The sequence below is a fragment of the Phaethon aethereus genome (genome assembly GCF_964289735.1).
Source record: "Phaethon aethereus genome assembly, chromosome: 5".
NCBI classification, from domain to species: domain Eukaryota; kingdom Metazoa; phylum Chordata; class Aves; order Phaethontiformes; family Phaethontidae; genus Phaethon; species Phaethon aethereus.
In genome coordinates this window covers 19,199,099-19,211,172 of record NC_138579.1, presented here as the reverse complement: position 1 = coordinate 19,211,172, position 12,074 = coordinate 19,199,099, and the positions used below count along the sequence as shown (strand labels likewise).

Sequence of the window (12,074 nt, the reverse complement as noted above, 5' to 3'; positions counted from 1 at the left end):
CTTTTCAGCATTCTCTTCACCTTTTGTCTCATATGTTGTATTGAAAGCAGTTACTTTTGTTGAGTATGTGGGAGAAAAGTAAATCACCTTTGTTTTTATCACTAATACTTATGAGCTTCAACTATTTATTTTTATTAATCAAACTGAATATAGTCAAATTCTTTTTGCAGTAGAACCATAAACCTGCAGGCAAATCTTCTCTTTTTATGTTATGTTATCTTCTGACACATACACAAAATACAAAACGGTTTGAATACTATTTTTGTAGCTCTCCAGGGTGAACACAAAGAGTGTAACAGGAACTTATCCTATCTGTGCAAGAAAACATCCAGACAGATGTTCCATGCTTGTGAAACTGAAAGCCTAAGCCACCAGTGAGTGAAAGTCTGCAGGCCAAAGACACAGAGAATGCAATACAGAGGATGTCTAGCTAGGCAATGCAGATTTCCACGAGTTCAATAAAAAAGAAAGCCAAAATAGTGTGAATTTGTAAAGTATTATTTTATTTCATATGGGCAAGACTGATGAACATGAAAAGTCCCAATGGTAATTCAAAGCTATTTTTCACAATGTAACTGTACTTTGAGACAATAAAACTTCTCATTGTATAGTATTTCTATGGTACAGGACAGGGAAACCTATACTATGAGCAAACAGAGCTAAACAACTGTCCTAAGGCAAAACAAACAAACAAAAAAATTCCCAGTTTTTCCACATATGTCAAAATTAAGACTTCCAACTGATAAAGGCACATATTGTGAAATGTAATTAATATTTTGCTTTTCCAAATACATTACATTGCAGATTTAGTTGGTAGTTTGAAAATGCTTCAAAAAGATGGGACGGTGGCGAGACACTGGAAGAAGCTGCCCAGAGAAGTTGTAGATGCCCCATCCCTCGAAGTGTTCAAGGCCAAGACAGATGAGGCTTTGAGCAACCTGATCTAGTGGAAGGTATCCCCACCCATGGCAGATGATTTTTAATGTTCCTTTCAAACCAAACCATTCTATGATATTTTTTGTTTTACTGATAGCAGGGGAAAAATAAATAATGACAGGTTACTTCGCAATGGTTTGCATAAATACCACTGTCTGACAATGGGCAATGCTCGTAACTTTGGAAAAGGAAAACAGATGCTAAAGGCAAGAGAAAGTAAGAACAGTATGCATGGAGGGAGACAACTGTAAGAAAAGATTGATGGTGTGACCAGAACCACCGAGGCAAAGAGAATGGTGACCTGGACAGTACAGAGGAAAGAAACAGAATTATCTGTTTGGAGTTAATTACCAGAAAAGACTACCCACTAGGACACACTCCCTTTCAGAGCCTACAAAGAAAACCAAAAATATCTACAACCTGGAGTTCTGGTGTCAAGTGTTTGTCACAACTACAGGAAGACTTCTGCACTGCATTTAATGCCTGTTTCTCAAAGGGAAATGCCAATTCACACATTACTTCATTAACGCCAGCAGCAGCAGTTCATAAAACATGCTGCTGACCTGTGTTTCAATGATGCCATATAATTCTTCGCTCTTTTAAAAAAGATTCTTCTTCCTCAAGTTACATATGTGATAATTAGTAAGCCACTGCAACTTTTCTCTGAACATTGCTTTGAAAAAAGTATCAATTATTCATATGTCAATTTGTTAATTTAGCTTGTCCAATTTTTTTTTTTTTAGTGGAGTTTCTCCAGCCATGAAAGCAAGATACATAAACCCATTCATCTCACAGGGATGTTGTGAAGCAATCACATTTGGGTGACAAACACTAGAGGAAAGCATATTGGAAAATTAGTCCTGCTGGCCAACTCTGCAGAAGTTTGAGCACTATACACTAAAAATAATAAAGTGCACTTAATGAACAACAGGGCCAAAGCAAAATACTAAGCAGCTGTTCAGTAAATGATCCATTTCCAAATAAATGAAAAATTTAATTTATGGCTGCACAATTAACACGTAACATTGTAACCCACTCACTTGCTGACTTTTAATTTCTTAACTTTGCAGGGGGAGGATTTTTGTTGTAGTGTAACGCAGTAAGGTGTCACAAATGGATTTCAGGCAAACACTTGATGGCTACATATACACAAAAATGCATTACCATGTGACTAATTTTAAAAGATATTCACAAATATGAATGTACATACCTGTTCTTTTTCTTTCAACAGCTTCTCAAAAGCAAGAGCTTTTTCCTTCATTGAGTGAGACTCAAACTCTTTCTCTTTCAGCATCATTGAAAATTGCATATTAGTTTCCTGAAGTGCTCGGAATTCTGTTTCTTTTTCCCTACACCTTGTAACGATTTTTTCGTTTTCTTCTTTCAGTTTTCGAATATCCATTTCTAAAACTAAATTTCTTTCTTTAAGATTAGTCACAGCTTGCTTCAAAAGTTCATTTTCATTTTCTTTGTTACTAAGATTTTCACTCACAGAAAGTAACTGATCACTTTTAGATTTAATTAATATGTCTTTTTCCCTAAGCGATTTCTGTAAGACATCATGTTTTTCTTTGATCTGCCTCATCTCTGACTCAGTCCCTTCCTGACTCTTTCTTTCAATCTCCGATGCTGTAGCCACAGAATCAGATAATCGTTGATTGTTTTCCTGAAGAGTCCTAATAGTTGAATCTTTTTCTTGCAACTTTTTTTTCAGTTGTTCCAACTCCTTTTGAAGGAGCTTAGACTCATCACTGAGTACTTCAGGAGCACTATATTGAACACCTGAAAGCAGTGAAACAGTGGAAGATGTTGCCACAGATGGTGTTACCAGATCAAGTTTACTCAGGAGAAGATCCTTGGTGTTATGAAGTTGTCCTATGCTGTGTTGAACTTGTGCTAATTCCTGACTAAAACTTTTCAGCTTTTTCTCATTCTGTTCGTAACTCCGAATCAAGCCATTATAATCTACCTGCAACTTCGAATTACTATCGCTTTCAACTGAAATTTGTGCTTGAAGCTTGTGTAACTCTTCTTGGAGGTGAGCTGACTCATGCTGCATGTTCTGAACCGTGGTTATTACCTGTTGCTTCCACTCTTCCATCTTCTTTACTTGCTGTTTTAGTTTATCACGTTCTTGTAAAAGTTCCTCAAACTGGTTACTGTTAACACCTCCTGACCCGTTATCAGTACCTGCACTGGATGTCTGCAAGACAGTCAATAAGGTTTGGCATTTTTGACTAAGAGCATCTATTTCGATATCTTTTTCTCGAATGATACGGGATAAATTCTGAATAGTTTCTCTAGACATGTCTTGACTGCTGTTTTCAGATCTATTCGATAACTTTTGATTCTCTTCTTGCAACCTTACCAAAGCTGCTTCTTTAGCAGCGACCATATCCATGATATTACGATACTCTGTTTTTAACTGACTGTTTTCTCTTGTCTTTTCACTTAGAACTGCTAGTACTTGTTCTCTTTCCATAACATAAGCTTGCAGCTGCTGCTGAAGACAAAGAACATCCTGCCGGTAGGAAGCTGAAGAAACTCTAGCATTAAGAGCTTGTATTTCTAAATCCTTCTCTTGAATAATCCGAGTAAGTTTGCCAACTTCATCCTTAGACAACTGATCAATTTGCTGACTGAGAGAAACATTCTTTTCATTTAGAAGCTTAATCTCCATCTCCCGTTCTTTGATACCTTTTACCAGTCTTTCAATTTCAGCTTTAGATAAGTCATGTTTTTCATTTCCATTTTCTCCATTAAGAGTCTGAACTTTGGTTTCCTGAAAAAGATCACAGGCATCAGTCTGAATAATCTGTCTCTCTTTGTGCAGCTGAGTTTTAATTTGTTCAATTGTTTTCTGCAAATGTTTAATTTCCTCATCTTTCTCTAAAGAAAGTCTTTCATGTGTGACATTCATTTGCTCACACTGAAATTTAGACTCATCTATTTCCTTTCTTTGCTCCTGCAAAGACTGCTGAAGTTGCACTGTTGTTTGATTTTGATCTTCTATTGTTTTTTTGTGAACTTCTATTTCTTCTTCAAGATTATTCTTTATCACTTTTAACTGTGTTACCTCACTTTCAAGTTCAATAATAATATCTAGAGTTTTAGGCTCAACCACAGGCATAGATCTACTTTGCTGATCCTTAAGGCGTTCAATTTCTTCTTTCAAATGATTATTTTCTTCCTTCATCACTGCAAGACTTCTGTCTTTTTCCTCCAAGTTCTGTTTTAAGACATCCTGCTTTTTTGAAACTTTCATATATTCCTCGAGTTCCTGCTTCACCTGTAAGGCTTGATTTTTAAATTTTTCAATAAATACCTCTTTTTCTTTTATGAGTTCTGTCAATTGCTTTTGTCCTCCTAAGCTAGTAGTCAACATCTCTTTTGTTTCTTGATGGTCAATTTCCATCTGCTCAATGCTCCTTTTAAGTTCAGCAATCTTAAAGTCTTTCTCTTGATTGAGTTTAATTAGGTGCTCATGTTCAAGCTGCAATGCAGTGGTATCCATACTACGTGCATTTGATAATTCCTGAATAGTTTGCTTATACTTATGTGCTTGTTCCAGAAGCCTCTTTTCTGTCTGGTTTAATTCACTCTCTAACTGTCTTTTTTCCATTTTCAAAGCCTCCACAACAGTGTCTTTTTCCAAGTAAACTTTCTTTTTCTCAGAAATGGCATCACTTAACTCCTGTTTTAGTTCTTCAATGGCTGCTATCAACTTTCCATTTTCTGTTCTGAGATCAGACAGAGATTTCTCAAAGTCTTCACTTAGTTGTTTATTTTCTGAAATGTCATTCTGTAGTTTTGCAATTTCTACTTCTCTTTCTTTCAAAACCTGATCTTGACAAGTGTAGTTAGATTCCTCATTACTTTTTTCTGTTAACTTCACGGATATAGAAAGTTGCTCCTCTCTTTCTTTTAGTCTCTGCTGCAATTCTCCGATTTCTTCTTTATTATGCAAATTACAGTCTTGGGCTTTCCTTAATTGTTCCTGAAGATCTTTAATATTATCTTGAAGCTGCTGCTTACTTATATGCAAATCATTAAGCGCATATGAACACTGGCTTAGTTTTTCTTTCTGGCTATTTAACTCCTTAATAGTTTCCACCTTCTCAATTTGTAATTCTGATACTTTCTTTCTTTCACAATCTATGTCAAATTTCAGCTGTTTGATGATACAATCAGTTTCTGTGTGTTGTTTCGATAGTTGCTCTTTCAGTGTAATCATATGCTGAAATGAACACAAACAAGAATTCATTAGTAGAGGAGAACTAGCCAAACTACACATTTCATTGATTTTTATCCTCCAAACAATAAAAAAAAAATTGAAAGGAAACAAAAATGTTTCCTAGTTGTCAACTCAGGTTGGCAAGTAGTATCGACTAGTCCATGATAAATTAATTAAACCAAATATCAAATAACGATAGGTTACATTTTAGTAAAAACAAGAACACCATCTCCCCCAAAAGAACCCTAACTATCTAAATCAAGAAACTAAAAGAGAATTACCTAAGAAAAAAAAAAAAACTGTCAGAATTTGTCAGAGCAGTTGAAATGGGTATGCAGCAAACACCCATTACTTAAAAACAGGGAGGAACTAAATTTAAAATAACAAATTACAGTTTTGTTGTAAGTGTGTGCATATTTGTTTTAAGTGGATGCATATCTGTATGTTCTATTTTCAATTTATTGTTTGAGCTTAAACACACTTGCTGGGATTCATTTCACAGGAAAACACTTTAAATGTTCAATTGCATAAAGCAAACCAATATTGAAAACAAGAGAACACATGGCTTGCAACTATACGTTTAACGGTCAAATAGATAGGACAGTGAGAAACAGGTATAATTCCATTTTGATTACATATAACCAGTGACCTTTTTCCTCCACAAATGCTTGTATTATGAAGAACTTGTAATAAAGTAACTTAATTATTCAACATAATTAAAAATAATGAAAGGAAAAGAAAATAAGTTTAAAAAAAAATTCATGTTATGCATACTGTCATGAGATAGAAGTCAAAATATTAAGAGGATAAAAACTGTCAAAAGTCTTGCAAGGAAAGAAACCAAGTCACATTTAACAGAACTATGGAAAGTAACATCCCCTACGGATAGCTGACATGCTATATTATTTATTTGTCCATAACAAGGGGGGTTTCTTGCACTTCAGAGTTTCACACTGAGACGGTACATATAGCGAAAGAATGGTCCCAATATTCTTTTTAAGCCTCAGAGAATAACTTGTATTCCCTACTATCTGTGTTCAAAGATCAACTTAAAAGATAAACACACACAAACACACAAATCTAAACATTTATTTTAGCAGTTCAATAATTAGCTGCAATATTTATTACCCAAGTAGCTTCTTGATTCTGCTTGTCTAGTTCTTCCAATTCCAATATTAATGTTTCTCTTTCAGCAATACTTTCAGTTAATTCATGTTTTTTCTGTTCCAAATCTTGTCTTAGCTGACTCAATTCTGAATTCCGATCCTCAGTATATGCAGAAAGAATATTCTCATTTTTATGTTGTGCACTTGTCAGTTCCTTCTCAAGTCCCTCAAGTTAAAAAAAGAAAGTCTAAATATTACACTTTATCTTGCTGAAGTTATAAAGTGTTTGTATTTGAAATGGTTTCTTTTTTCCCCTCAGCAATTAAAAGCAAAGGTGTGTTCCAGAGAAACTGTATGTTCCACTGCTTAAATTCATCAGTAAGATGGAACGTGATATTATTAGAGTACTACATGGAAGGAGAGAGATATTTTACAACTGGTAACAGTGTCAAAACCGAAATGTGCCAAAGTAGAAGAGATGAAAAATGAGAAGTTTTACAGAATGTACTATTAATACTTTAAAAATGTATGTTAGAGCAGCCCAAGTAGCACTGGGATAGGTGGAACTTCGTAGGTGGAACTTCTTCAGCAGAGTATGCTGTGGAGTTTGACAAGTCAAAATGTATCAATTCTATCAATTCCACGTGTAATTATAGAATTAATCCACAATTATTTCCTTGATTACAAGGCTATTTATGTAGAAGTGTGAATGCTCAAAAAAAATATAGTGCGAGAACATGTGTTTTCCATCAGTTACTATATTGTTATGAACTTTTTTGTTGGCTTAATTTAGAAATTGCTTTACCTGATTTAAACTTGAAAGTCTTGCTATTTCACTTTCTGCTTCTGTAACGGAAAGGAAAACAGTTTTACTACTTTCCAAACAACAATTAAATCATTCTCCTACCTTGCCCCCATAGAACTCTGCTGATAAGCATCAGTGGTATAAAAGATTCACATGCACCATCAACAACCACCACAAAGTAGAGCATTACTTTGACAACTGAGTCCACATTAGGAGGAGTTTGGTACTACAGTGTATCAGTTATGCAATACATAAATATATGTATGCAGAAAATCTTTTAACAGTCTGTTTCAGCGTTTCTTTAAGGAGACGATAATACCAACAGACTGCTTTACAGACAAAAAGAGTACTTTTAGAATTTAAACAAACAACTTCTGTTAAGGCTTACTTTTAACGAAAGAAAAACCAAACAGTTGGCAGACATGATTACTTACCTAATCAGGAACCCCTATAATAAAACACACTAGTCCTAATTATGTTTCTTTTTCTACTTAGCCTTACAACCCTTTTCTAAAGCAGCAACTTTTAAAAGAGACTTATTCTCATATTCAGTTCCAAGTTCTTAAAACAAATTCTGAACATTAAAAGTAGAAAACTTGTGAAGATGTACTAAAATGAAAAAAAAAAAAAAAATATCATCTTTGTACCTGACAGTGCTTGCTGTAATCTGACAACATCTTCTGGTAGTGATGTCTCTGATTGGAGCTTTTTCTCCTGTTCTTTCAGGAGAGCATCTCGCTCTGCAACAGAACTTTGAAGCATACTAAAGTCACATTTAAGATTTTCATATTCTTGCATTATTTGGACTTTTTCTACCTTTGCCAACTCTTGCTCTTTCAGAAGAATCTTATTTTCTTCTTTGGCAGAAGACAATTTGTGATTTAATTTTCTTATTTCGTCCTCTAGGTCCTTTACAACCTGCAACTCATCTACTTTTCCTCCTTCTAGGCCTTGAGCATTGTTTTTCTGTTCACTAATTTCAGAGTCATTCACAGCATCAGTGCTCACACCATCTAAAAAGCAAAAAAGATTGTTTGCAGTATTAACCAAAGCCAGGACTGTAGATCTTTTGCTTGGAAGTCTCTTCTTCCACCCCTTCTCCTGACAGACAGAGTCTAAACAAAAGACATGACCATCATCAACAGAAAGCTTAAATAGATCTAACATTTGAAGCAGTGCTATACATATTGCTGGTTTGATAAGCAGTTTTTCAAATACTTACACATCCCTATCTTGAAATAATTTTAAAAGGTAAGTGTTGCAAGACATACATTGTTCACAATTTAATTAAGATATACTTGACCCCCATTTCTCTTGGTGGGAAGATGACAGAATATAATTTATCAGTATTTGGAATCCCTCAATTTTCTAAGAATAATTTATCAAACCCCATCTAATTCAGCCTGATGCAAAATATATGTTTATAATTTAATTAATTAAATTTCAAAGGTTTGCTGAATGGTTGTTTTAGAGAACAATTTGCTACAAATTAGTGCATCATTTGCTAAATGATGCACAAAGATTTACACCTAAAGATCTTATTTTGCAGAATTGATGTTTTTACAGATCTACCACATTATCATGACATTCAGTTCTGTACAATCCTCACAATAGAATTACGTGTAAGTTACAGAGTACAAGAAGGCATAATCAAAAATGTACAGGAAAAAAAGTTAAATGAAAGCACACTGCTTGTGAATTCATTTCAGTGTAAGCTCTAGCACCTCACCCAACCCCAGTCCATATTAAATTATCAAACAGAACCAACAAAATAAAAATATAAAATACTCTAATTCTTCAAAAGCTGTGAGCAGTATTTATTTTACAGATAACTTGTAATGCAAAAAAGATACGGGATTCCTGTTTTTTCACTTCATTAAAATAGTCCTGCTGGTGTACGTGCATGCAGTACATATAGTATGTGCAGTAAAAGACAGATTAAATCTTAACAGGCATCTGATTTTAAGAAATAAATGCCCTATCAGTACCACCTTAGAAATTAAGAGGATCTGAAAATATCTCCCCTCTTTCCAAGAAGAAAAAGAAACTCTTTCAAAAAGGAGAGTACACACTCTTCAGAAGTCTGAGTTTTTACAGATAATAAAATAGAGGCTTACAGGCAAATCTTATGTATTTGTGCAAAGAAGCCTCTAAAGGAAACCTAACTGACATGACTATTTTTATGGAATACGAAATACCTACAAGGCAATGAAAAGCTCCTTGTGAGAACTCCTGAGCTTCTCCTACAATCTAGTCATGCCACAGACTAAGGCTGATCCTTACAGCAGTCTTTGAACTTTTATCAAGTAACTCTAACTGGCACATAATACTTCTCACCAAAATTATTTTTTGTGCTAACATTCTATAACATTTTCTAATCTTGAACTTTGTATGCCTCATCCATACCTATATTCAGTGTAAGTTAAAAAAAAACAGGAAGTGTAGAATTTAGAGCACATTTGATATGTACAGAAAACGACCCTCTAGACTGATATAGACCAGAAGATTAAATGCTATCATTCCAGTGTCCAAGCTAACCACAGTGAATATAAGATACTAGAACACGCATGTATCTTAAACAAGAAGCTGAAATAAAGTTGAAATTCAAATTGTTAAACATCATGTATTTGATATCTATTACACTGTTACATACATATTTGGTCCTTTAACCAAAATTCACTCTACATTAAATAAATAAGAAGGCATGTGATAATAAAGACCTTGCTGTAACTGATTCTCAAGTTCTTCTATTCGCTCCTCATATTCACTCAGTTCTTCTCTGTGTCGACGACTTATCTCTACCAGCTTTTGTCTGTGTGCATCCTGCAATACTGAAAGTTCATGTTGATGTTCATCTATTTCTTGACTTAAATTCCGTTTGAGCTCCTAAAAATACCATCAGAGAAACAGAATGGTAAAATACAGTACAGAAGCTTAAGAAAGAAAAAATACAAAAGGAAAAAAAAAGTTTTCCCTAGTAAAATTAAAGGATTTATTAAAGGATTTCTCACAAGAGAGATAAAGTTTCTTGGCTTTTGTTGGTTTAGGTTTTTTTAAAGATGTTAAAAGACATTCCTTTTAAAATATGTTTACACAAACAGTACGCTCTACACAACAACAAATATTAAACCAATGTAGAGAGTTTACAACCCTTTCATAGGAAGTGGGTACACTAGGACATATTTCTAGTAACTTTCAAGAATGACATGCAAATCCGTATTTTGCATCTTCAATGAAAAAAAGGCAAGATGTTTCTGAGAAGGGAGAAGAAATTATTTTGTGTATCTAAAATTCAGTCTCCTAAGTCATCAACAGCTTCTGAAAGTGATTTGCCCTTATAAATACTAATGTCATTCTTTTCAGCTTACATACTATATTCATCAGATCATATAAATATCCTTTCTCAGAATAACTGACTGGTTTTACATATAGCACAGCAACATTTCAGTCAGCAGTACAATTACATGTCCATGTGCATTTTTAATAGAGAAAATAAGTGCTAGTGTTGTAAATATTTTAACTACATTCACAAGACACGGGACCATATGCAAAACCATCAAGAATAAAGCATAAGAGAAGACAAGTTTGTCAAAACTGTCATCTTACCTTAACAATATTTTGCAGTTTGCATATTTCACTTTGTTCAGCATCATTTGTTCCTTGCACTTTGGAAGGCTGAGAAAATAAAAATCACATATCCTTGTGAAAATTGTGATAAATATGTGTATTCTCCATGTAAGCGCTTCGTCTATTTATACTCAAACGTAGAAAACAACAAAGTTAACATGAAACAAAATTCAAACCTACAGTAATTTTGATCAAAAAAGGTATTTTAATGGAAACATTTTAATTTTCTATGGATTTTTTTTAATGATTACATGCAAACGTGTAAAAGTTTGGGGTGGGGGGGTGTTATTGCACCTAGTAGGACAACAAGGTTGCTTAATTTTACTTGAACATTTCCACGTGGGAGAAGTATACTTCTGAAATCAGGCTATAGCTTGAAAAATGACGACTCACATCAACAACAGCTTTGAAAGTTTATATTCTTTCTTGTCTCAGCAAACCATGAATTACAACTGACATATCAAGGACTGAGAGAAAAGTAAAAACAGTATGCAAGTATCCAACTATCACTTTGAACGGTATTGTGCTGTGAATAAATAACCACTATCACAGCCAGGAAGAAGAAAAGTATTTTTGAATGGCTGCAAAAAAATGAAATCCTGAAGTTGTATTCAACGCGAATGTTTATGAAACCCTTTTCCTAACTTCACAAATCATGCTTAAAAGCATAATGAAAAAGCATTTGGAAGTTAGTCACTGAATGTGTCCCTAGTCATGTCACAGCAAGAAAATGACTAATGATCTAAAATGACCTAAATGATCATTATGTTTCAGCTCTTCCATTCAATCATGTTGCTTCTAGATATTGTACAGCACGAATTTTCAAAAGACCCACTCCAAAAACACCAAATGTAATGAAAACACTAATTTAGAGGGAAGAGGGGAGGGTAACAAAGACAGGAACCACTCACCAGTGCAATCTGTTTCCAGTGGTCAACCTCAGATTCAAGTCTAGAAACTTCATTGGACAATCTGTTTATTTCTTGTTGTGACCAGATTATATCTCCAAAATCCATGTCATCTCCTTCAAAACCTGAGGAATGTCTGACCACTGGAACATAGGAAGCTGATGTAGCGACTGGTGGCAAAACACCAGCTCCTAACTGTGCTGACTGAGCAGCCGTCTGTACTTTCTGCAGTTGTTCCTGTAATGCATTCTGTCTAGCTTTTAGATGGCTGATTTCCACCTGAATATACAGAATAAAATGCATTGTTTCAATAAGAATAATATCAAAATACCCTCTACCCCTTGTGGCCTTATGAAATATGAACCAACCAACCAAGTCCCACACAAATTACTGATCACTTTCACTAAAAAGTAAAGGAAAAAAACCCCTTGATGGAGAAAAGCAGTCTTAGCTGATAT

The 12,074-nt window shown here is 34.4% G+C and overlaps 1 protein-coding gene across 1 annotated transcript in view; it reads right to left on the bottom strand.

Moving 5' to 3' along the window:
• TRIP11 (thyroid hormone receptor interactor 11) overlaps positions 1-12,074 on the bottom strand; it is a gene marked incomplete at its 5' end in the record, with an annotated part of 34,736 nt that overhangs the window by 17,720 nt on the left and 4,942 nt on the right. The window contains 7 exons of the mRNA XM_082000318.1: positions 2,147-5,173; positions 6,299-6,502; positions 7,082-7,122; positions 7,729-8,094; positions 9,802-9,967; positions 10,688-10,756; positions 11,620-11,895. Coding sequence (XP_081856444.1) covers positions 2,147-5,173; positions 6,299-6,502; positions 7,082-7,122; positions 7,729-8,094; positions 9,802-9,967; positions 10,688-10,756; positions 11,620-11,895 — 4,149 coding nt within the window. The remainder of the gene's footprint in view (positions 1-2,146; positions 5,174-6,298; positions 6,503-7,081; positions 7,123-7,728; positions 8,095-9,801; positions 9,968-10,687; positions 10,757-11,619; positions 11,896-12,074) is intronic.